Raw genomic sequence first — 27,739 nt, forward strand, 5'->3', positions numbered from 1 at the left:
ACACACACACACACAGAGGAGATGATTAAGATTTAATGAAGCTGGAGTTTCTTTGTCTTCCTGCGTGACCAGGTGTTTGCAGGCAGCGTCACAGCATAGCCATCTAATATTGATAAAGGCGACTGCAGACAGCACCGCTACCAAACCATTCTGCCATCTGCTGGGATGACAATAAAAGAACACTACTCAAATTACATCACATTAATTACAGACAAATTTAGTCTTGTGGCATTTTCAGTCAATACTGAAACTAAGAGTGGGAATAGTAGATAGGGACAGAAGAAAGGGAATGCCAAGCAGCAACGGTCCAGGCATTTTTCTGGAGCTGAAGCTGTTTGGTAACTGACAAAAACACCAGAAGAAGAACTTCTGAACTTCCCTATTTATGAACCACAAGTGTTACAAAAGTTTAATTTTCTTCATGGCTCTAACTCACACTGCTCTCTCACCCACACAGATTTCAAAATGAATGTTTTACTGTCCTGTGCGTGCCCCCTATTTCGACCACCATGGAAATTAAACTGCCGACTATGTGTCCTCCTTCCTCTGTCGACGTTTTCACAAGTTTGAAAATACATTGCTGGTCTCTCCCCTTCCACTGCGTAGCCAAGATGGTGACCGTTAAGGATCCATCATTTCACACCCAACTCTTTGAACGTTTTGAGTGAGCCATCTGGGTACCTTTAGTGCACTTCATGTTGCCATACTTGTCAATGGAAACACAGTTATGCTCTCAAAACAGCAAGTGTGAGTATGGAAATACGCAAACTGAGACACAGTATTAGAGTAAATGGGGTCAAAGCTCATAGATTTATTAGAAAGATAAATGATAAATGGCCAAAACCAAAGCAGCACTTTCTTCCCATAATGCAACTCAATAGCTTCCAAAACCCCAGTTTGTTCAACAGGCTTTGCTGTTGAAAAACATTATAGTTTCTTAGCCAAGATGACATGGTGAACTCACTATAGTTATTTTCTAAGGCTTGACAAAGCTCCTCCAGAGCCACTAAGGACATTGTTGTATGGTAAACTGACTCTGATGTTGGCAATTGGTGGAATTTGTCTTTAATGCTTTGTGATCCAGTGGTATACTGCACACAAGCTGTGGGGCATGTGAAGCTCAGGTCACAAGCACTACAGTTACCCAGGCCAAAAACAAGACATCTGCTATCTGTACTCGAGAAGCAAAAGCCAACAGGAAAAATTTGTATCGAACCCAATGTACCTTGCACTTAAGCCTTTGCTGATAATTTTTGAAATGACAGTTTGAGCCATGTTCTTGTCTTCTTTTTGTCCCTAATTGTGTATGTGGCGTGTGATATGTAGAACCAATTTGGTATAACATCATCCCCACATCTCTGTCACTTCTATCCTGATTAAAGACTTCTCCTGTACGAACAAGACATAGCTAATAGGACACCACAATATCTCCAAGGTTGTATGTTGTAATATAATCTAGGATGATGGATTATAGAACAAGACTTAGTAGGAATTCTCATCAAAAAGAAGATGTGAGCTGGGCATAATCACTCTTGAAGTGTCCATCCGTTCAATTCACACCAACTCACTGTTCTTGGAACAAGCTCCTGAGGAGCTGAAGGGACATCAGGAGGATAAACTGTCTTCTCCAGGCTGCATAGCATGCACAAAAATAGGAAAATAAAAATAAAATACTCCATTGTTTAAATGTGTTCATTTATTTCATTTCCCATTTCTATATTGAAACCAGAAAGCTAATAGTGGAAAATATACCAAATTCCATGGTAATCCATTGAAAAGCTGTTGAGATAACCTGAAAGCATCACCACAGTCGCAAGGATAGATCCTCTGGGGACCATGAATGTCTTGAATCAAATTTTGTGCCAATCCGTCTTTGAGATGAGATATTTCACTGAATATCTAATATCTTTGACATGCTGTGGCACTAGATGAAAAGTTAAGAGATCACCAAACATATTAGGATTCGTCTCCTGGGGACCATGAAAAAACCCAAAATGTCAACCTGCTGATGGCACTAGACGAAAAGTCAGGATTAACATTATGAACATTATCTTTTGAGAGATCTCACTGAAAACCAGTCGGGGGCCACCAAAGTCATTAATATGTTTGGGGATCATGAATTACAAAATTTCATGACAGTCCATCCAATAGTTTTTGGAGATTCTTCAGTAATAATAATAATAATAATAATAATAATAATAACTTGACATTACACACTGTTAGCATGGCCAAAAAATCCTCTCTGCTTTCTTCATTCTTTATAGGAAATCTCAGATGCAAACCCATCTCTGTGCTGAGCTCTTTTATGGACCAAAACAAGGTGACAGAATAATAACTCAATGCAACATTTTAGGGGAACGATGTGTTTACTGGTGTGTTGTTTTAACATGTTTGTGAAATGCCGCAGACAGTTTTTAGATAGCTTGCTGCTGAAAGTGTTGCTTTACCTTCAAGCATGACTGCAGGGCATTCAGTGCTAACAGCCTTCATGTTACTGATGGACAAGTGAGGCTGCGGCATGCATACTAGTATGGTGTCTGAGCAACCAATCCAAGGTAATTGAATTTGCATCTAACCATGCAAGCATTTAAAGCCAACTGGGAGAAGTGATTTTTGTGTGTTTGCCCCTGGAGGAGATGTCAAATGTTTGTACTTTAATTCACAGAGCATTGGTTTTAGTTTATCCTTCTGCATACACAATACAGGCTGAGGCTTTTGGTGCTGCACTGCTTTTTTTTTTTATTTGCTCACAGCACTTTATCCTTAATCAGCCTGTGAATGAGTCAAATATTTGCCTGTGCCCAGTGCCTTGTCTATATTTGCAGCAGCTGACCTCTATTTTAGAGTAAATCTCAGAGGATCAATGCACACAAGCAGCATATGAATTCACTTTCATTTTCCAGGGTGGAAATAGCTGCACAGTCTGCATTGGCTTGGTTTAACATCACATTGCCACTGACCAGGAAATAATCACCATAACAACAATCAACCTCACAGTCCATTGTTTATACAGGAACATTTCCTGTTTATATGTATATGTTTATGAATGTCAGAAGTGGACATCAAATCTGGAAAGAATGAATACAATTGTGAGATAAACTGTTTGGAAAGATTCAACACACAAAGTTGGTGCATGACACCAACGGCAATATTTCATAGGGTTAAAAGAAGTAACTGAGCAAGTTAGCAAGGCAGACAATGCATCATCTGATTATGGACAGCACCTGCTAGCTCTGTAAAAACAGTCAACAAATTAATGTAATGGCTTCAGGAATATGAAAACAGAGGTTGACCTAAAAACCTACAGATTAAAGGCCTGCAGAAGCAGAAAGGTAGAGACGCAACTAAGTTTTGGATTGTGCAGGTCCTACAACTAGACACTAAAGCAGGCCGCATCAAGCTGGAAATGTCACACAGGCTCCCAGGACCCAAGACGTCCAGGTTCCCTCATGACATGGTAATCAGGTTTCAAAACTACCACCAAAGAGTGATGGATGGAGCTAGATGACAAAAAAACATTGGACTCGATGAAACGAGGATTCACTTCTTCCCAATCTTTGCTTCTGCTACACAGAAAAGATGATGCAAGTATGACCAAGTAAGGCGGAACTTCAGATCATCACTAGGGACCACGATGCCATGATCTACGCCGCTTCACTCAGGATCAGGCCTCAGTGCTTGTTGATTCTCTAGAGGATCTACAATATAAAACTGAGGCTAGTAACATTCTTCTTCTCTAGAGCGATGTGGCATAGGATGAGTGGTCCACCTTAAAGCACATTTCCCTACTGGGAGTTGGCCAAGAGTTTATCTTTAAAATCACAATATAGACATCCTGGCACTTCTCATTTAGTGGAATGCAGTCAGGGTTTTCTCATATAATGCTTGCTAATTACCAACCAGGTAGATTATGGGACTCACTGTGCTGACTTTTAATAGAGGCTTGAAGCAAAAATAATTAGGAGACACAACTTATCTGTTAAGATATAGGGAGGAGGTTTGTGAATAGAAATGAAATTGACCTGGTGGATAAGGGATTTGGATAATGATAATGATATATGTAGGACAGTGATGAGTAGCAACAACTTAAGGTTTGCTGAGGTCTATTCAACCTGATTATGAATATTTGTAGTATTAAGCTCTGTACTTGAAATGTCCAGAGCTTTAATCACACAGTGAAGAGAACGAAGATCCTCACCTTCCCCAAGAAGGAAGGTGTGGAAATCGCACTTGTGCAGGAAAACCACCTGAAGGATCAAGAACATCTTACACAGGTTTCAGTCGGTGGTTAAGAAATTACCGTTCAAACTTGAATCTTGTGTTAAAGACAGGAGTCGACGATATATTATAATCAAGGGTGCACTATATGGGAAATACATCTGAAGTGTTAATATATATACGCCCCACCAAGTCTCCCTGCTCATTGAGAAGCAGCAGATCAGGTATCAGAAAGGTAAGTGTAATTAGCATCTTTTCTATATGTTGTTTGTTAGCTTGTTAGCTGGTAACTGGCAGTGGCTGAAGCAGCATTTGTGGTTGTGCTAAGGCTAACTCTTGCTCTCTGCAGTGATTCAGTTTCGAGTTTCTTTTGTATTCATTCTGAGCTGGAAGACAAACGAACACACACACAAACACATACACATACACTTTTTATACAGTGTTTCATAGGGATTCTTTTGAAACTTCACACTGTTGCACTTTCAAAGGTTTCTGCTAAACAAACAGGACTTTTCAAACTATTTGATCTCAGAGAAGTCACAGCCCTCTATAGACATTTCTGCAACACTCACACTGACACACACACACTTCAGAGGCTGGCTTTGATGCATTTTGCCTTGTTGTCACCATCTTGTCATCTTCATCATCTATAACTCTCATAAACACATTTTCCCTCAGTATCCAGAGAAAACACAAATACCAGCTCCCACCGGGCCATTTCCACCAAGCTTTACCACAGATAATAACCTTCCACAATAGGAGGTGTGTGCAAGCCTGTGTGTGTGTTTCTCTGACAATTAGAACTTTTTCTTTGGTGGGGCAAGCAAGGCAGGGCTGACAGCACAGCTTGTTACAACAGCTTCGGACAGACGGGGAGGTCAAGCAGAACTCCCTGGGGCAGTTTTGGTCCCACTTCAAAGAAATGAGGAACTGGTGAGTGAATATAAACCAGCAGTCTGTCTACAGTTTATACGTAGTTCTGCGTGAGCTGACATTATTTGAAACCAATCCCGTTCTGTCTCTCCAGTCTCTGAATCATGTTACTTTACATTGCTGCTGACAACTTTCCATAGCGCTGGTTACATTTATCGACAATCCTCCTTCTTTTCAGGAAGCTAGGAATGAATTGTATATATTCTGTTTGAGATATTTTGGTTTAGATATTTCATATAAGAAAAAAAAGGTATGAATCTAAACTAACGTTTAAATATTATGCTTCGGATAAAAGAGATGAAACTGAGAGTTAAATCTGCACTTCATATATGTTAAGGGTTGAGTTCTGATACCCACGATGCAATGGATCCCAACAATGTATCAGGTTTTGGGACAAATTAATTGCATAAAACTTGCCATGGATGCATCAAACCAACACACTATATGGGCATCACCACTCAAACTGATCAGCTTAATCAATACACTATACACACAGTTGGGCAGGTCCAGGTTTCCATTTTGGGCCTTAACTCTAGTCAAGGATGAATATCCAGGATGATGAATTTTCAATAAAATCTGGCGAGAACTCTTAGCAATCGTTTGCTTGTGTTCACTGATAACAATGGCCTCCGAACCTTGTTAACGTTATCAATCAGTAATCACTTAATATTAAAGCCTAAACTTGAAACAATGTTGTTACAGTCAAATAACTGGATCAATGTTTTAGCTGTAGCTGTTTCTCAAAATCCCTTTTCACTGTTTACATTTCTGCTGTAGCACAATATTCTCTAGAATGTGGGTTTGGTGAAAACCACGTACACGCAACAAAAATACACGACAACCTCTCTCTTATAAGTGACATACTGAGGGAAGAAGGCTGGGGGGAAAAGACAGACGATACATTTTTGATGGACTTGGACTATCTGTGAGCCATCTGTAAACACGCCACACACCGTGAGGAAACAGAAATATCTGGGCCGAGCTAAGCTAAAGCAAACAAGAGGAAGAGGAGTTCAGAGCCCCAGCTCCCACAGCCCCTTGCGGACTGGTAGATTCCTCCTGATGCTCTCTGGGGAAAAGCAACATTAAGTCAACTGCAGGGGCTGAAAGCTGCCAATATCAAGGCCATCAAAGAGAGAGAGAGAGAGATTCAGGAGGAGCACACAAGTTCAGAGTCGTAGCTTCTACATTTTTAACCAGAGTGAAGGCAGATACTGACTCTCCATGTCATCAAATTATTATGTTCTTACTCACGTTCTGATAAGGTCTGTCATTTCAGCTCAAAGTTTTGTCTTGAAAATGTCAGGTTATTTATTTATTTTTTTTAATGAAAAAGACAAATTTGACAGGGAAACACCGCTGGCTATGAATTCAGGGGAAATTACATTTTCACTATCCAAGACAGGTTACTCCATCATAGAGGCAGCATGGAGAGTCTATACTGAAACACAATGACCACTGACTGTGCTCCAGCTCCATCACCGCCACTGGAGACAATCCCCTGTGTCCCCCATGCATACGTCGACTGACAGTTGACACGAAATTACGATTTAATGATGTTATTAACTTTGTCTTGGCATATAGTAACACTAGTTTTCCTTCATGTAGTACGTATACAGTTACACAGAGCCGTGTGTGAAGTCGAGGGAGGAGAGCTACAGTTTTCTTTCTAAGATTCACTACTCAGGAAATATAGATTTTTAACGAACAATGGTTTAAGTCATTTGTCAAGAAAAAAGAAAAAATATTTTCCCGTTTCCAGCTTCTCAAAACGGAAGAATTTTCCTCTGCTTTGTTTTCAAATATCATTTGTTTTTGGTCGGAGAGAACAAGACATTCGTAGACGTCCCCTTGGGCTCTGGATTTTCTGACATTTTATTCAAAACACAATTAACTAGTTGATAAAATAAAAGCCCTACAGATGAATCTTTAGTGAAAATAGATATACATATACAAGATGTACATTGAACACTAGGCAGCATGCCACAGTGCAGAAATGAACAGGAGTAAAATACAATCTTAAAGTATCTATGACTGCACTGATCATGAATGACTTTTTATCAATATGTTGTAGAACACTAAACTGTTAAACAACTCAAAAACACAGTCTGAAATGTGTTTGCTGGCAAGGTGCGTGCAGAGGCCTTGCTTTAAAACACTGGTGTTATTGGTTTTGTTTTTGTGTGTTTTTTTGAAAAAGTGAGGTGTTGATATGATCATAAACAGTAAAGTCCTCAAAAATAAAAAAAATCATCTCTAGAAAACTTCTGTCTTACAAGAAAGAGTCGTCTGCCATCAACAGTTACAAGTTACAAGACAGCAACAAGCAGCGGCAAAAAATCCTGCGGCTCTTTAATTATCAGCCGCTCTCATCTTTCTAACAGCGACAGTAACGTTTAATAATGACATCCACCTGCTCAGGGCCCCCTCTCCTGTCTCCCGTATCTTCATGCCTCAAAATAAAATAATAAAGCAAATGAAAACACAACATGATAATTGGCAAAGTCTTTCTCTATTGCCATCTTAGCAATATCCCAGTTGATTTGTCATTATTGAACCATATCACATTCTCAGTTGGGTGAGAACTTGTAAACCTACAATCAACCAGAAATTTATGTTAGAGGCCAGAATTAAAAGGCTGAGCTGAATTTTAAATTTCCAAATATAGGACGTGCAGTATTCATTATAAAGGTTCTAAAAGATCTTTTATCTGTCAGACGTTTTGGAGTGCCGGTCTGTCCCCAGTCTGTTATGCGACAGTTTTCACATCTCGGTGTAGACAGTCTTTATTATTTCAGTCAGTGGGTGGCCCAAAATCAAACGGCTGCTGAACAAAGGGCTCTGCTTTTTAAAAAACCAAGACAGTGTTTTTTATTTATTTGTTTCATTGTTTTATAAGAGCCGTTGTCCAAACAAACACCTAATTAGGAGCGGGTCAATTTTTAATGTGCTGCATTGAGAGGATGGAGGGGCGATAACTGCCTGATTCTTTCATTCTCTTTCTGCCTTCCTCCGTGCATCCAAAATCACCCCTCCCCCCCCTCCCCAAGCCTCTATATTACTTTCATTTTTGCCAAAATCTGGTTGATTTTCTATTGTATCTTTCCTTCCATCTTTCTTGTTATTCGTGTATTGTGCACAACTCATGCTCCATCTCCATCTCCATCTCCACCTCTCCCTCTATATCTCTGTAAATCTTTCTCCATTCATCTATTGTTCTGTCTGGAATGAATGATCGTGAAAATATTATGTGCCAATCCTACTGTAGGTAATGCTGCATCAAATGAAATAAACTATTTACCGTGACAGTATTTCATGCAATAATTACATTTTGTATCCCTGCCGCGTATTGTATTGTGTCGTGTTGTTAATGCACTGATGCTTGGCCGAGAGTACAGACACCAGTTTACATTTTGTACTTAAGCTAACTCACAAATTAGTTGTTGAAATTTGTACTTTGAGCTAAGTGCTAACACTAGCATGCTAACATGGTCACAATGACACAGTGAACACACTGATGCTAAGCAGGCGTAATGTTTACCATGCTCATAATCTTAGTTTAGCATGTTAACAGTAACATTTAAGACAAAGTACAGCCGAGGCTGATGGGAATCTCAGTTGTGCAGATGTTTGGTCAAAAACCGAAGAAATGGACACATGGAAATATTTTATAAAAAGTTAAAGGATGACTAAAATTATCAGAAATTCTTATACCCTTCTGGAGAAATTCTAAAACCAAATCTCACAGCAATCCAACCAATAGTTGTTGAGACGTTTCACTCAAAATGTCAGCCTCATGTTGACGATGCTAATGGAAGTGTCAGGGGATCAGTGACGTCAGTCCTGTAATTAATTATTGTAAATCCTGTAATTACCTCTTTGGCAACAGCGACCACTGATAAATGATGTCACAACCAAATGTTAGAAAAGAAACACAGTTTCCTTTGCTCAGTATTTTCAAATTCTCATGCAGTTTGCCAAGTGAACAGAGTCTTGACCTGTAGGTGTCTGCGTTCTCCCTTCTCCTTGTGCCAGTTCGTTTTCATTCCTTGTGTATATTACCTTTCGTGTATGACTTGAGCCCAGTCTTTTGACCTCACCTCAGCCTACTTCCTTTGGACCGATCTGCCTTGTATGTACCGACCACTGCCAAGTAAAGTGACTATGATTAGTGGAAATTCTCGCCTCCGTCGTGCATTTGAGTCTCTGCTTTGTGGTATTCAGTTCTTAAACCTACCTTTTAGCTAACACCATGCTATTTCGGTTTCAGTTTTCAAACATTTCCTTTCATCCCCCTCAAGTAACGGTCGGTACGCACCCTGCTACCTCCCTGAGACTGTACACAGTCACGATTATTCTCTCAAATTGGTTTGTCCTTGCAAACTTTGTTCCTTCGGGCTCTCAAATCCTGACTGGAGGAAGGCTTACTGCACAAATGTCTTTAGCACTCGCTCAATAGTTTTGTTGGTAATGAACTTCAGCACAGTTGCAAACTGTTTCTCTCCTTCCTGACATCTTCTCCACTTCCAGACCTCTTTATCACTGACAGACATCCAAACTCGCTCCCTCGGTCTGTCAACAGTTAGCCTTTTTTTGGGGGGGATCCACTGGCAGCTGCCGAGGTTTAATTAAGGCTTGAATTAAATCAGCAGCAGTTTAATCTTCTACCTAACAGGGAGATTGGGACTGGGAAGTCAGTCAGTGATGCTGGCAACATCCCATAATGCCTCCCTGTAGCAAATCCCATAAGAGAGCTAACCTCCCTTACACTTACAAACTTTGTGCTCATGTTTAACGCCATTTACACTGTAGTTTTCTTCTGAAAAATTGCCAAAAGCTGTCTGTGTGTAGGAGGGGTGAGGAAGAAAAGATAGGCTTTGTGGCTGTTGATCATCTAGTGTGAATTTCACCATCTTGACACCTCATCCTGGGCCTCACGGAGCAAACTGCCATTTCTCAGAGGAATCCTGGATCTTGCAACATTTCTGATACAAAGGGGGGTGGTGGGTTCGGGGGAGTGGTGGGTGGAGGGGGATGAGTAGTACATCAGTGGTGCACTTCCATGCTCACTATGTCCGTCTCATTGTGAATAACTGGATTAATGTCATACTTTGATAACAGATTGATTTGGTTCCTAGTAATCCTACTTGCTTTGGTTCATGTCTGAAGGGATGTATGATGTTTCCTCACTGCAAGTAATTTTCATTCATAAGAAAAAAAACCCCAGATTTTCATGTTGTATCTGACAAAAAGTACAAAATTCTTTTTATCTCTAACTGCCTCCACAGATGGCTCCATTTTTGAGGATAAACCTTTTGCTCAAGATTGAAGCAGTTAGTGTTAAAAATCAAACCCGTCGCGCCACAAGCTACGTCCATTTCAGTTTTTTTTTCATTTTCAAAGAGCGTTTTAATAAGAAGTTGATCTCCAACCAGACAAGTGTTTTAGCTCTGTATCAGAAATATTTCGAATTGTTGACTCTGCAGTTGGTTAGCTGCAGAAAGTTTTACGAACGAGGAACAGCAAAGGCAGTTGTAGCGTTCTAAAATGCACAACCAGCTGCTAGCAAAGACATCAAGGTCAGTTACACTTGTAATTCGTTATCCATGTTGCATTCATTTCCATTGGTGGTCGAGGCTGATAAGTAGCCAATCAGGGAGCGACCATTAATGTTTAAGTCACCATTTCCAAAGGTCTCCGTCCAAACTACAATGCAACCCCAGAATATTCAAGCTGAAAGGGGGTCAGCAGGAAGTAGCTAGTAGCAAATGCAGCATGACTGTTCATGGTGCAAATCTGTCAAAATGTAAACACAAAGCAGAAATGCACAACAGTACTTTGGGCTAAATGCTAATGTATAGTTAAATGGGAACATTACAAGCTAACATCTCTGAGCACGTGACAGAATGTCCCATCGGTATCTTATATCTTATATCTCTGGAGCTCTGACACTCTGTTCATTCACATACAGGTTAATACTGCCATGTTTAAAATCTGTGAGCATTTCACACATGCCAGTTGATAGTATTTCTGAGTAGCATACGTAACAATATTATGACACGCCTAGTTATGTGGTGTAGTGACATAAAGGAAAGAAAACTGAGCATCCTGGAGTTCAAAGGGTTCGTTAGGTTAAATTATGAAGGTTTTAGTCAGCTTTATTCCGCAGTGTATCATACTTGATATTTGAGCTGTCGTGTTGACAGTTTCAAACACATCTCCCTTGTCATTCATCCTAACATATGTGGTTAAGCTGTAATATCCTAGACCCTCGCTCAGATTAAAATTTGTCTCCAGTTCTGTGGCTCTGAGCAGAGTTTGGCTGCACTACAAGAGTGTGTAATTAGGAACCTGCCAAGGAGTGAGTGTGTGGGGTTGAAGGGGTTAATCTGGCTGTAATGACATTATTTGTTTGCACGTAAACAAACCAACAGCTAGAGAGAGAGAGAGAGAGACCGAGGGAGTCGAATGTAGCTGCCTGCTGGCTTCATCTGCTGAAAATGAGGGATAGTCAGAATTCATGCCACACACACATACACACACACACACACACACACCTGATATGTATCCCAGGGGAAACCCATAATGTAAATTCAAAAAGATATATATGCACAGCCACACATTATACACATATAAACATAATGTACAGATGCATATAAATGTAGAAGACATGTATGCACCAGTTCACGCCAGTTAACATGCCCATCCATGTTAAGTAAGTAAAGGCTTATGTCTATCATCATCTAGAGTTGTTTTTCTCCTCATATCCAACACTAAAAATAGAAATAGAATAGAATAGAAAAATGCAGATATAATCAATTAAAACTCCATCCTCAGTTCTCATCTTCATCCACCCCCATATCTTCTAGCTTCAATATTTAATGGTAATACCACATCTCATCTGTGCGGAGAGGGGATAATTATACTTCTATTTTTCACATTTCTAACGTTTCTTGAATTAAGTTCTCAGTCTTTCCTTCCACATTCCCTCTGTCCTTTATCTGTATGCATCTGAAAATAACATGACTTTCAACAGCTCCACTTGTCTTTCGGACATAGCTCTCCTCAAATCCATTTCCCTGTAACAAATCAAAGAAAATATTTCAGGTGACTATTCATCTCCACTGGCAACCTCAGAGAGCTGAAGTCCTGACGTCAGGTCTGAGCCGGAGCCGGAGCCGGAGCCGGGCCTCTCTTCCACCGGCTTCTGTAACTCAGTGCAATCTCTTATTCAGCATTTCTTTCATCAGCCTTTCCACAAACATCAAGCACGTTCCTGGAGGTTACTGTCCATCAGACAAGTCTGCATCCTCTACTGAAGCATCCATCTACAGTAGCTGTAGTTTTTTTTTTACACAGCTCCCATGAAAATGTATATAATTTGGCTTCATACAGATCCAAAAAAATCCCCATCACATAACAGATTTTTATATTATGAATGGGAATGGGATTTTTAATAAGGTTTTTCTTACTTTTGGAACAGAAATCAAATGTTTTGTCATCCAGCTGCCTATCCCACAAACTCATCATACTGATCTCAGAGGTCCGACTACGTATCTCCTTTAACTGCCACAATAGGTGAATAACTGAATTCCAAACGCATTTATTCTTCATAAACAATCACTGACATATGTTTGATGCAGTTTGGAATATGGAGAATAACAATAATCCCATGGCTCTACTTACAGTGTCTAATAAAACTGATGCACTGTATAAAAATGACATTAAAAGCAATATACTTATATTTATAGTGAACAAAACTCCCCATGCACAGCCAATATTAACAATCAGCGATCAAGTTCTATAACTTTCACCCTCCCCACTCAGTGACGTAGAGGAACAGCTGTAGGACCTACAGCCAACATCTGTAAATAAATGTGACTTTTTTCATGCAGTCAGTTTTGTGTATATAGAAGTTAGTTTTGTAATTTTTTACCTTTTGAAAAACTGTTAAAACACTTTGAAAAGGAACAAAATGAAGATGGTGATAATTGGTCATGTGACCCATGTGTATGTATTTATCACACCTGTACATTGTACTGAGTGAACCTGAAGAAGCCACAGGCGAAACGTGTTGTTCCCTCTCAATAGAATTCAGTGTAGTCATCTCAGTGTGGTGGTTAAGTTTGATTTTTACTTATATTCTTATATTTATCTGTAAAACTCAAGTTTATCAATAACTCAAAACCACCTTGTTTTTTTTAAATTCATAACTTGTTGGGTTTTTTCTGTGATTTATGGCAAGCATCCACTTTTTACATAATTCAGCAACATATCTACATATACTGTATGTATGTTGCCATATGGATGGCATTAACCTTCTTCCAGACTCATTAAAGTGCTTTGTAGTATTTAAAAGATGAAAATGTGTGTCTACGGTCTTAAAGGTCTATATAAAAATTTTCACTGCTTTGAACTCGTGTTTGTATGTGTGTGTGTGTGTGTGTGTGTGTGTGTGTGTGTGTGTGTGTGTGTGTGTGTGTGTGTGTGTGTGTGTGTGCGCATCCACTGCCCCACAGGAAACATACCATCTTGCAGCCGAGTGGAGCCAGGTTCCAAAGACAATCCGGACACTAAAAGGTAGCAGCAGTAAAGCTGCTCCTCACCTGACTGCACTTGTAACTTTGGCTGTGGCGGGAAAACACACGCTCCAAGTGAGTGAGAGAGAGAGAGGGAGAGAGAAAGAGAGATAGAGAGAGAGAGAGAGAGAGAAAGAGAGAGAGAGAGAGACAGAGAGAGAGAGAGAGACAGAGACAGAGACAGAGAAAGAGACACCAAGAGGTCTAAATCCTGCACAGAGACATCTGTTTCCCTCCTCACATGTTGGCTGCCTGCTCCACGCTGACATTATCGCAGTGCAGCAGCCTTCTGCGAGCTCTGCACCACCACCACTGCTATTACACAGGCTTACTGATCTCTGTGCGTGTGTGCAAGTTTGAGAGTATTAAGGGTTATCATAGCGGCTGGAGCTAATCTGGAAGAAGACATAAACAAGTAGTGAGCGCAAGAGACGACTGAAACCCATCCCGGTCACAGACTGGCGGACATGAGGAGCAGAGTGGATCAGTGTGATACTGCATTAACCCACACACACACACACACACACACACACACACACACCTACACACACACACACACACACACACACACACACACAATAAGATCCAAGTTTTCATAATAGACTGGAGTAGACTGTTTTTAATTGTCCATTTTTGACCAAATAGCATCGAAATCAGGAACTAAATGTCCTTTTTGCTCATTTCCCATGAACCCTAAAGATCAGGCACAGCAGAGCAACACAGGATGGTTCCAACGCTCAAGAGTAGATCCTTGTCATGTCCCACTCTACTTCCTAGGTCATGTTTTTACTTTTGCCTCATTATTTCATGCATTTCCTGTTTTATTTTGAATCTCACCCTCTTGTTTCCTTCGTGTGTTGCCCGCCACTACGACTGTCTGCCCTGCCCTGACGCGCTGCACCTGTGTCTCTTCATCTCCCCCGTCTTTGTGTATTTAGTCTTCGTCTTCTCTTCCCCTTGTGTCAGTTCGTCTTCGTGACAAGACTTCCAGCCTTTCCTACAGTTAGTTTTCCTCGTGTGTGACTGTTGCCCAGTTTCTGTCCCTGCCTCAGCCACATCCTTTGGATTTGTCTGCCTTTGTTTGTCTGCTCTCTCGTGTATCGACCGTTTTGCCAAGTAAAACGAATTGTGATTTGATTTTTGGAACCTATTATAGTGTCTGACTCGTGCGTCTGGGTCTTTTCCTCGTGGTATTCTTTTTTCTTGTCAAGTCTGTTTCCCTGTCGATGTGCGTTTCCTTTCACCTTCGCCTTAACCTGAACCTAACCTCATCCCTTTGACACAGACATAACAACACATAGATAAAGACGTAATCTTTGTATTTACTGTTACACAACTCTCAAGGCTGACCAGAATTAATAAATGGATGTAAAATAGATATACAGTTGTGGTAAAGAAAATTTGAGAGCGCTTGTTTCTACAATAAACAATGAGTTGACTTGGGAATTAAAGTTCATTGTATTCCAATGCATCGTGATGTGCTGAGCGTTTTCCACTGATTTCTACTGAAGCAAACAGCAAATAATCGTAACGTTAATAATCCTTTCTCTGTTTTCAAGTTGCAGCAGAGATCAAAGTTCACAGCAGGCTCCTGTTCCTGGGTCATCGGAAAGGACAACCAGAGCTTAATTAGTGCCAGATCCTGCTAGAACAGGAACAGGAAACGATTTGCTTGTTTTGGATGCATTACAAATCTGATTTAAGGATTTATTGTGAAACTTCTGATTATTAAAAGTAAATGAGTAATGCTTTGTTTGTGATGACAGTTTTGTTTCAAAAGACCAGTGTGCTCCAGGCACTGTGGATATTTCAATCGGTTTCATGACATTTTCTCTGCCCCGACCCACCGCAACAACACCCTGCACTTCCTGTTTTACAAATCTGCACCTCAAAAGTTTTCCTGTAAAAAAAAGTTCCTGGAATAGAAACAGACCATGCTGAACTCCTTCAAACACTCCACAGTAACTGATGAGTAATGAGAGTCCTGTAAATGCTCTATGTTTGATATGTGAATTAATGGCATCAGTCACTGAAGAAAAAAAAGGCAATCAGTGAATCAAACACGCCTGCAGGGAGACACACAGTCAAACACACACATCCACACCCACTCACACACATTCTCTGAACAGCCCTACAGCTATTTGCCACACTTCTAAGAGACAGATGCCCCGGGTTAACTTGCCTAAAATAAACTATAACACATATTAAACTTAACACACACACACACACACCTCCCTTTGCACATAGTGTTTTTCAGTGTGTTATCAGCTCAACCAGCCCAGTGACAGCAGGCTAATTCCAGAACATTCCAGACCGGGTTACACAGCAGGGAGGCTCCCAAAACATCTGGAACTGGCTTTGGTATGGCCAGATTTACACAGAAAGGCGTACACGCATGCGCACATGCACACACACACACAGGCACACACGCACAGGCACACACACACACACACACACACACACACACACACACACACACACACACACACACACACACACACACACACACACACACACAGACACTTATGCAAATGTGGAGAAACACACGCGCTGTAAAACATACACTCTCTTAGAAAGCCAAAGCACAGCTTTTAGTTTTGGCTGGGAATTGCAGCTCGTCCCTCCCTCCTCCCTTTTTTCATTTGGACTGTGAACACTGCATTAAAAACACACACTGCTGTTTTTTTCTCATTTATATAAATGTATAACTACGTCACTTCTGACCATTTTCAAAAGCCATCCTCTCTTTAGATTGATCACTTTATGTTCCCTACAACCTTACAGGTTTCCAAAATGTCAGCTTGCAATAAAATCAACTTGCAGTGACTTGAAACTTGCTGCAGATAGATACTCTGTCACAATGAACATTTACCTGCCTTTAGGTTTTGTCAGTTAATTAGGGGTCCAAGCTCCAGAGGGCTGGGGGCCATGCATGCAAAGCAGCGTGGCTCCCTGTACCAGCGGGGGCCCTAATTTAATTGCTCAGATTTAAATCATTTTTATTCTTCTGGTGGTAAAAGTTGGACTGCAGCACACACTGTAAAAGTTATGAAAGTCAGATTTTCAGGAAAGGTATAGAAAGGTACACACACATCAAATAAATAGAATTTTTTACATGATGATGGCTCTAGATGAAGAGTCAGAGAAGTTATTACAAATCATCCTTGAGGAAAACTCAAGGGAATCACCGGTGTTAGTTCGATCATCCTCTGTGGACAATGAATGTCTGTACAATCTTTCATGGCAATCCATCCAACAGCTGTTGAGATATTTCAGTTTGGACCACAGTGGTGGATTTACCTGTCAGCATCCATAGTGCCACACTGCTAGCATGGATAAAAAGTACAGAGACACAAACAGCAGACACACACACACAGCTCTGTTTATAATGCACTGAGTGTCTGCATACATATATGTTTGGCTGCACTTACTCGTAAGATGGTGAAACTCACATCACAATAACTCCTGCAGCTATGCGGATGCAGAAAATACAATTTGCACTTTAAAGGGAAACACACCTTTGCCACACTGCAGAGCAACACCTCATTTGATACCTGTGATGCGACACATGTAAATGCCTGTACACATTACACACACCTAGTTAAAAGTGCCATATAGTGTAAAGGCAGATGTCCATGTGTTGTTTGATTATAAAACAGGTCTAGCTTCTATATTAATACTGTGAAAGTATCAAAGCGCTCAGTCCACAGAGAGATGCACACAGTCTGTATTCAGACACTGAGCCTTAAAACCATGCAGAGAGGCTCAGAGCCTCCTCTCTTCTGATTGGCTCACCGAACTGTTGTTACTAGAGCCCCAGAGAGAAGCCTGAGAGAGGAGATGTAAAACTACACTGAGATAATTTTTGGGTCGTAAAAGCACAAATATATCTTCTTATGGAGCAACACTTCAAAAGTGTCAAACATGGGACCTTTAAGGTTAAGTGAGCTTATCCAAATTTGTGCTTTTTTTGAAGACGTGATGAGCATCATTGCTTGGAAACACAACAGTGGTGTATCCTGACACCACCTGTGAGTAGGCTTACATAAAAAAAAACACTCTAATGCATCTCATAAGCTGCTGGTGGCTTCAAGGTCTTGAGTCAAGGATACAGCAATGTTTCACATGGAGTTAATTACCGGAATGTGTATATACAGTATCTCAGTGTTCCTTCATTGCGTTTGCCTCACTGCATGTCCCTGATGAAGGTCTGTGATTACACTTGAACGTACACTGAGCAGATTGTAGAAATCCCTGCAGTTGTGGAAGCTGCAACTTTGACAAAAACCAGGAAGAAAAAAACTAACTGGATGTTCTCTGTGATGGAGTGTCTATCTGCAGCGAAAAGCAAAGTCTCCACGGGTCGATTTTCTGGATGTACTGAAATGAACTGAAACTAAAGGAGAGATCACTCTAAAATCCGATGTGTGCTTTGGAAAATCGTCGGCAGTAGTGTAAAATGTATGCGATTTGTAGTTAATGGGCTAAAACACACAAAACACTGGTATGGTCCATTAAAATAAGAGGAGCAAGTGCAGTTGGCCTCTACTGAAATGGAGTGTTTGTTATCTGAAGCTCACTGCTCTCCAGGCATCTGTCCTCCATTATCACTGCAGGCCTCTTTTAAAAAGGGCAGAGCAGGGGATGGAGAAACAGCAGCAGCAGCAGCAGCACAGTGTGCTGGTAAAAAGTGGGACATGGATAATGGCATCTGTGTGAAGCCACACAACCGCACACAGGAAGGATGGTCAATGGACTGCATTCAATATCTACCCATGGAGGAAACACCCCCACCCCCTCGATACTTTCTGATATCTGTTGTGTCCGGGTTGAGATCCAGACCTGCCTCGATGAACGAGGGAGGTAATCCTCATAGTTTTTATGTTTCCAGAGGGTACTGCAGCCATTCTAACACACTGTTAACACCAGCAGGCAGATAAGCAAATACTGAATTGCTTATACTTGGGAGACACTTAAAGAAAACTTTCCAGAGAAGTCATAGATAACATGATAAGCAATGAAACATTCCTGGAATTCTTCTGTTTTATGCATTGTGGTGTTTTTTTCTGCCGAATGGTGGACTTCAAATTAAGGGGTTTATTATCACTATCATGTTGGGTAGAAGCATTGCATTACAGTGCGGTGAAAGCATGCGCACTCATGAGAAGAGTGAGAACCAGAGAGCTCTCAAACACTCGCTGATTTCCCAGTGGGTTAACCCTGAGCCCAAACACGTGTTTGCATGTATGTGACTGGGCAAAGTAGTAAAGAGTAACTTGGAAGTAAAAACATTTTCCTTTTGAAAACTGCATTTATAGTGTGTTTTCACAAAGCTGAGGCCACGTCCTTCGAGTGTCTCTGCCCGTATATGATGTTTTCAATTATAGGTCTGTTTTGATTTGTTATTTGTCCAGGACTTGAAGAGGTCAAAACTTGAGAATGTGTTGAATGTGTTTGTTTTCAAGTCTCAAGTGAAGTCTGTAGTAACTTTTGTGACTGAGGTCTGACTGATCAAAACCACAACTCAATTTAATGCCTTTTGGCGAGTCACAACAATGATCAAAGCAAGAGTCAAGTCAAGTGTCAGTTCCTTGAAATCAGGTCACAAGTCAACTGCAAGTCATTCAGATAAGGGGAACCACGAACGAAGAATGATACATCACCAGCTATTAAAAAAAAATCTAATTAATTCAAATTACATCAGTTTTGAAGTGTCCAGATGTTTCTGGTTAAAAACCCACTTTTGCCTACTCTAAACCCAAATTTCCAACTAGTCCACTGATTTAAAATGGTGACGTTTGGCATAAATGTTCTAATACCAGAGCGGTAAATCTGGTTTCCCCCGTGGATACAAATACACAAACGCCCACAAATACATTAAAGATACAAACAGAGTCCTCCATATCCCAGCTGTTTGTGCACACAGTTGCAGAATAAAAAAAAAAAAAAAACTGCCTCCAAAACAAATTGTCTGGTTGCAGTGGACAGCTCCCAGGTGCAAACGAGTTAAGCTGTGTGAGAACGAAGCAGAGCTTTGCTGAAAAACTGCGTGCACACTCAGAGGACCGTTGCCACATAAATCAAGATAAGAAAAAAAACACAAACAAAGCATAAACAAAGCCAAACTCTGTGTGCTTACTAGATGAGAGGCTTGCGGCAGAGCACCAGGGCGTCGTAGAGCGCGCACACCCCGAACACGGTGATGCCCGTCTCCTTCACCAGCATGGCGCAGGTGCCCAGCAACAGACTGGCGAACAGAGATCGCCCCGAGACGGTGGAGGGCAGAGAGTCCTCGGAGACGCACACACCCACACTCCTGAGAGACAGAGAGGAGGGAGAGCAAAGACATTTATAATGACAGAAGACGACACATATTCTTCTATATAACTCTCTCTATCATCTGAACACAAACGAATACTTTTTGAATACTGTGTTTTTCTAGGACAACCGCAGTTCTACTTTTGTTTAATCCACCAATATTGATGTCACCATCAAGTTATTTTGACCTAATCAGAGTCCTTTCATATCGTGTATATGACACTTCTCCCTAAATATTGAATAAATAAGACACATGAAATAAGAGCTGTGCTGATAATTTGGCTAATTTCTCATGATCAACTTAATCTATAACTATTAATTAATCTATGATCTAAAATGAAACTGATATGACATGAACAGGCAATTTCAATGTTGGCCTGGTCATCAAGTTGCTCTCAATTAACGCTGTATTTTCAATATAATCATGTAATGTTTGTCATTATTGCGCCATAAAAGACATGTGCAAATATGCATCGTCCTATCTACCTGAAGACATTTGCACAATGATTATATTATATTATGATATTAAGTCATAGTCATAGCAACACCTCTTGAAAACAGGAAGTAACCCTTGTGTGACAACCATCATTTGTACAGGAGCATAATGCCTGATGGTTAGTGTTTTTTTTAACACCACATAGCGAAACATAAAAATGCAACACATCATGTCTGCCGCTGCACAGTCCGTGCAGAAAATATCTTACATCTCAACTCGGTGTCCGCCTGGTTGTATTTACATATAACCCGCCAGCGGTAATATTTGTCAATTTAATCAGAAACCGCATACACACATCTGAGTTAAGTACAGTCGGTCAAAATTGATCTGTGACAGGTCTTTATAACGAACCGGCTGGGTAATAATTCATTATTACTCTTCCAAATAAGTTTGTTTCCACCCTGTCTGAACAGCTGACCGCTCGTGTGTTCTCACCTGTCAAAATTACTTTTTCCCAGATCTCATTAACAAAATTGGTGAGTACAATGTTATAATTAAAGATTAGACTGAAGGCCAAAACTATGAAAATTACACCTTAGTTGATCAGGTCCTCCCACCGCCGTGCACATCTAGGGGGTTGCTGGTGCACTTTCGTGACCACTGGAGAATGTGCGAACGAGTAAGGTGTTATTTACTGTGTGGAATGTGGCACTTTTGTATTACTGGCAGCAGTCAGCGCCTGGGCCCCAGTTACAGCCGCTGTGACAGGGGAGCCTGTACAATTTTAAAGAAACATACTGTAGCTTATTGTAAACCTATGAAACTGATAAGATCTGACTTCACATTTTGACAAACTCTAAGTTAGAATGAACCAATAACATGAACATGAACACCACACATTGTGGGAGGTTGATAAATGCTGCTAACTAGCACACAGCCTTGTACGGTCATTCTTTGTAAGAGCTAAAGTCCTGCTTGTGAAATGTTTACGCCTTTCTGTTTACTCATCATCATCAGTCCCTCAGGCAGACTAATGTCTTTTACACATGTGTAGCCGTTTGTGTGTGTTTGTGTGTGTGTGTGTGTGTGTGTGTGTGGTGTGTGTGTGTGTGTGTGTGTGTATACAAGCTGTGGGGGTGGTCCAGAGTCACCTTACCTAATATAGGAGAGGAACGTCAGCAAGAACAGCAAACAGGCCAAGACATCAGCCCTGCCCACGATTCCAGACACCTGCAACACACACACACACACAAACAGATTTTAGAGACTGCTCATGTGTTGGGACGGCTGTGGTGAGAAGACGCTGCTGGATGATGTCCATGTGGAGCCCATTAAGTGTCGACGCCACAGTGATTTGCGCAGCTTTACCGGCTGCACATGACTGTCTCTGTGGAATCGCAGAAATGTTTGTTTATACCAAAACCTGAGAGCAGAATTACCATGATTACGGCTCAGACAGGTGCCCATTATCACAGCCAAGAGTGAGTATAAAGGCTTTTCTGTAATGGCTGCGCACACACACACACACGCACGCATGCTGTTGAAGAGGATTTCTCTCGAGTTGAGCACGGATACCACTAAAAACGGAAAAATTGACTGTAATCAAGCCAGTTTCTCCAACAGTTCCTACATCTGATAAAGAGAAAGCATACCGAGAAAAATGACAGCGACTTCCTACATTTCCCATACCTTCACACCAGCTTGCAATATTCTGTTTCAATGATATGTCCTGCTGGAAGTGTGCAACATCTTGCACCAGCCTTTGAAATATGTTTGGTGGGTGTGTCGGGGGGGCTACAACGCAAATAGCCGTTAACATACCAGAGTGTCTAAAGCCTGAACACCACCGTCCGCATGATTTTCCATCTAATACATGGGGAGATACTTCACTAGATAATTAAAAACTGCTGACCTGGGAGCGCCTCGGTGGCTCACCTGGTAGAGCTCGTACCACATGAGCTTTGCTGCGTGTCATCCCCCCTCTCTCTCTGAGCTTCTGATAGCGCCAGATGAAGAAGTCAGGAGATAATCAAATAATTTAAGATTTATCCTCTGGACATCTTGAACCAAATTTGATATCAATGCATCCGACAGTTGTGGAGACATTTCACCAAAGCCTAAGTTTAACCTTAGGGTGACACTCATTGAAACATCAGGGGATCACCAAGGTCATTAGGATTCATTCTATGGACATATTGAATCTCAGTACAAAGTTTAGTATTCAGTAGTTTTTGAGATATTTCAGTCTGAAAGTGGTGGACTGACCTCAGAACTGCGGCTGCAGGGTTGTGTTGGACAGCGTTGATGCTAATATTACTTGCACTGGATTCTGCTGGTATTTTGTTAACAAATATAATCTGTGGCATCATCTGAAGAACAGAGCTGCTCAGGCTCCAAAACTTTACAATGGGACTTTTCAAATCCATTTTGCTACAGTATTCTTCGGACCAGTGGTTCTTTGATGCGAAGGAGTTTGAGAACCACTGCTTCGGACAGAACAGTCTACCTGGAAGTTGTTTAATACCATCTGACCAAGTGTTTGTGACTATGTAGTTAAGGCAGTTGAGTGAGTGTGTTTCCAGTTATGAATAAAAAAATAAGAAAAAAAAGTGACAGCCACAGTCCTCATACTAAAAACACAACAGGTGTTGCAGTTGCATTGCAACCAGTACTTTCCTGACATGGTTTATGATTTATACCAGCATTCTTATTAAGTGTTTCTGAGCATTTCAGCTGCCTGGCTGCGACTAGCTGCTGTAAAACACTGGCTTGACAGGCCTGAGCCACAGGAATAATCAGACAGTTTATACCCAGTCAGCCGGATGCTGTTCTGCTCCGGCTGTTTGCTCTAACAGCCACCGTAACAGCAGCAGGAACGATTCAGGATGTATTGCAGACCGTTGGCAAAAGGTGGACAAAACTGTTAGCTTCCTGTCTGGGGAGTAATAGACAGTGTGTGTTGTATATCGTCTTAAATTTGGCAGTGTTTCTCCATAAAGCTGATCTACAGTATCAGCCACAGTTCCAGCAGGTGGGTTTTGTGGGTTTTGTGTGTGTGTGTGTGTGTGTGTGTGTGTGTGGTGGAGCAGTGGTCGGCCACAGCCACGGCCTGGCAGAGCAGCGGTAAACATGTCCAGCAGACACTGATAAAGAGCAGGCTGGGTGGGGGGGTGAGGGCTACAAGTACAGGGAGAAGAGAGAGTGAGGAGGAGGATGGATTTTCATGTGATATCTCAGCAACTCCCACATGCACCCACACACACAAACACACACACACACACACACACACTACACACACACACACACACACACACACGCACGCACGCGCACGCACGCACGCACGCACGCACACACACACACACACACACACACGCACACACACACACACACGCACACACACACACACACACACACACGCACGCACGCACGCACACACACACGCACACACACACACACACACACACACACACACACACACACTGCACACACACACACGCACGCACGCACGCACGCACGCACGCGCACGCACGCACACACACACACACACACACACACACACACACGCACACACACACACACACACACACACACACACACACACAAACAAACTGGCACAAGGATGGAGGGAGTGAGCAGGGAACAAAAGAGCAGAAGAGACATATTCAGTTACAACAGGATCAAATTAGCCTGGCTAGAATGCTCAAAAGCTTTCACTGCCAAGATATTCAACTGTAAAATCTGTAATCGAAAGCCTTGTTTCTGTTGTTTTAGTCAAGGTTCTGTTGGGGCTCCACGGGACAGATCATACATACAGACCATACACAGGGCAGAGCACAACACTTCAAGACACAACTGTGAAGATGTTAAAGGCTGCACATGTTGAAACTGAAATTAATCATTCAGAAATTAGAGTATAGATCCTTGGCGTTTTTTTATTTCCCTTTTACTAAATTACCAAAAACAAGAAATTAAAGTTTCACTGTAAGAGACTTTGAGAGTGGGGGACATGAGCTGTAATTTGATTGAGGCAGTATCTGTGTAGGCGGGCACTAAAAATTGTTTGTCATATCACTTAAATTCCAGTGGGCACACAGGCAGTTTATCAACAGGCCAACGATGTTAGCCGCTGCTGACATGTTTATTGCTGAGGTTACAGGACAACTCATTGCTGTCAGTTCTGACGGCCCAGTCATTTGTCATCCGCTGTTTACATCGATAAAAAACTATGATGAAAAATATTTATTCACAGCAAAAATAAGACAAATACATAAAGAGTAACCTTTAAAAACTGGAATATATTTCATCAAGGAAGAAAAACTAAACGATAAGGTGAAAGATGAACAATCTTTCATTTTATTACAGGAAGGAATAAGTAAGTTCCAGGATGAATGTCAGCAGTCAACCATCTAAATCTTATCTTAGATGTTCACTCAGGAAATAGCACTATGCTATCTGACATTTTAGCCTGTGAAGCTGATCCCACACAGTGAACAGTGAGTACTGAGTATTGACAGTGAGCATTTCAACAGCGACTCTGTTCAAACAGCCCGAGTGTGGAAATGATACCTGGATTTACTGAGGAGAGTCAGGGTGTATTACTGCAGAGCAGATGGACACTGGCACTGTGTGTGTGAACAAGCGAACAGTAGCTTTTCCACCAGCCTCGTGATAGACGAGAACGACACCTGTCACCATGGTAATTGTTACCTTAAAATATTTAGAAGACATAAAAATTTGAAATACGCGACAAGTATGAGACTAAAATGCTTTTAGTTTTTGTTGACTACATCTAAAAAATTCAAAAATCAAACGACTAAAATTTGACTAAAACTAAAAGTCTGAACACAGATGTGCTTGGGAAACGCCTCCTAGGGGCCTTCAAGTTGGAAGCTCCACAAACATCCTAAAAAAAGGTTAATCCTCTTTTTAAATGTGGAAAATATACAAAATAGCTGTGGTAGCATTTTAGTTTGTACAGCCTTAAACAAAAAGTGAGGAAAATTCAAATTTCAGTTTAGCTTTAAGACTGTTACATCCTACTTCGTATTTACTTTTTGACTCATATTATTATATCATAGTATATTCTGCTCTTTGTTCACTGATGCAGATTAAAGTAAAATCCTAGAGATATAAGCACCACTCAAACCCTGAAAAGCTGTTCTAGTTTTTAGCTTTTGTTTAATTCCCGTGTCATGCCAAACAATTTATCCGTCCCACGTGGGATTAAATAGTAAATGGACTGCATTTATATAGAGCTTTAGTCTTATCGACCACTCAAAGCACTTTACAGGACAAGTCACATTCAGCCATTCACACACACACACACACACACACATACACATTCATGGTTGGCTGCAGAGGTGCCATGCAAGGCGGGAGCAACTTCGGGGTTCAGTGTTTTGCCCAAGGACACTTCGCCACATGGAGCGGAGGCCCTTGGAGGATCAGTGGACAAACCGCTCTACCATCTGAGCCAGACACTTGTTGTACATGTGCAAAAAACAAAAGAGCAAAAGGGAAGTTACTACAACATTAGTTATACTATATTCTTTCAATTAAAATATTGATGTGGAAAAAAACCCCAAATGAGCTGTTCCTAGAAGAACCGCTACATATCCACATCTAAAAGGATTTTCTTCTCAGCTCGCAGGCTTTCTCCAAGTTACAGTCTAATTTAAATGTTTCATGTGTGAACAGTGATTCAGGCTTTGTGCATCATCCATATTTACAAACTACAAACAAGTGTTGCACAGTTCCGAGTAAAAAGGAACAACATAAAACAAAGTGGAGCTCATTTCCTTTCATTTAAACACAACACTGAATAAAATCTGATTTTCTCCTTCCAGACGGACGATCTGTCCAGGAAATCTGGCGAAAACACCAGATTTTACTGGCAACACAAAGCTCTTTGGCCTTTAGATAAATCACATACAACATAATTCTCAGTACCATATTATTTTCATCATCCTAAATGTTTGGTTTGGTCCATATATCATCCCACTGCTCTTTAGTCTGAGCAGACAAAGAATCTCTGAACAAACAACTGCTGAGCTTTTCATTATTGAAAAACATCTCATATAAATCCAGTCAATGTTTTTTGACCAAGAGCCAATAGTTTGTTTATCCCAAATAAATATCTTTCTTGTCACCTGCGTTCTACCATATCTCATAATTCAATTACTCAATAACTCTGCAGTACACAAGCCTCATATGTTTCCCATCCCATGTCCCTCACTACAGCCAACTTTGGTGCATGTCAGTGCATATCCAGGAAATATCTTGTTGCACTGATTTGCACAGATATTCATCAGGCCCCAAACCCCATAATCACAGGACACACACACACAAACGCAAGCTTGAAAAAGTTTTGAGTGTGTTTGAAAACTCACTATCTTTCAAGTTTTCCCCATATTTCCCCCAAAGCTTTACCTGCTGATGCAGCAGGAAGCCTGACACCTTTTGTGAAATTCATCGTTCGTCAGTGCAGAAACTGAATCTGCATAGTTCAGCTGATGTGATCCAACTTTAAACTGCTAAGGACTATAGGTAGAGGAGGAATTCCCAAACTCAATCAGTTCACCTTTCTTTTTGTTAATAAACTGTTTCCATTTCTGACACCATTCATTAGTCGTGGAGAATATGATGTCGTATTTTTTATTCAGGAAGCGTAAGTAAAACAATTCTACTACAAAGGACGACAAGACAAAGCATCACCTTGTTTCACCCCTGAAGCTGATTACAAATGCTATGCGGTCGCTGTAGAGCACCTGTACAACCTGATAATGTAGCCCTATATAATCTAAACCAATTTTATTCTAAAAAGAAGCTGAAATTTGGTTCATGGGCAATTCTGAAGAACAACACCACACACTGACTGACAGAGCTGTTGTCCGATTATCCCTATCTAGTACACGTTGTCTGGTATCTGGTATTTTGACTTTGACTTCAAATTATACATTCAATCAAATTACATAATTGATATGTTCAAAAGATGTGTGCCAACAACATGGACCTTGATTTGAGCTTGCTTGTTGTGACCAGCTGTTTCCAAGTCCAACACAGAACTCATAAAACATGGTGTGTCACATGTGGTAAAGGTATTCCAACATCAGTCCGTAAATGAAACATGTCTACAAGAAACACAAAACAAAGCCCAATCAGTGATGTCACTGTAGCTATTCTCTCTTTAATTACTGATGAAGGGAACTTTCCGTATTTATTGCTTAGTTTATTGCTCAGGTTTTTCAATAAAAAG

At 41.0% G+C, this 27,739-nt stretch overlaps 1 protein-coding gene across 1 annotated transcript in view; it reads right to left on the reverse strand.

The window, feature by feature from the left end:
* The window catches only part of tmtc1 (transmembrane O-mannosyltransferase targeting cadherins 1), a 145,605-nt gene that overhangs the window by 82,532 nt on the left and 35,334 nt on the right, over positions 1 to 27,739 (reverse strand). The window contains exons 3-4 of the mRNA XM_056367895.1: positions 21,641 to 21,714; positions 19,870 to 20,046 (exon numbers count right to left, since the gene is read on the reverse strand). Of these exons, the coding sequence (XP_056223870.1) occupies positions 19,870 to 20,046; positions 21,641 to 21,714 (251 nt within the window). The remainder of the gene's footprint in view (positions 1 to 19,869; positions 20,047 to 21,640; positions 21,715 to 27,739) is intronic.

The sequence above is a fragment of the Seriola aureovittata genome, chromosome 22 (assembly GCF_021018895.1).
Source record: "Seriola aureovittata isolate HTS-2021-v1 ecotype China chromosome 22, ASM2101889v1, whole genome shotgun sequence".
Lineage (NCBI taxonomy): Eukaryota > Metazoa > Chordata > Actinopteri > Carangiformes > Carangidae > Seriola > Seriola aureovittata.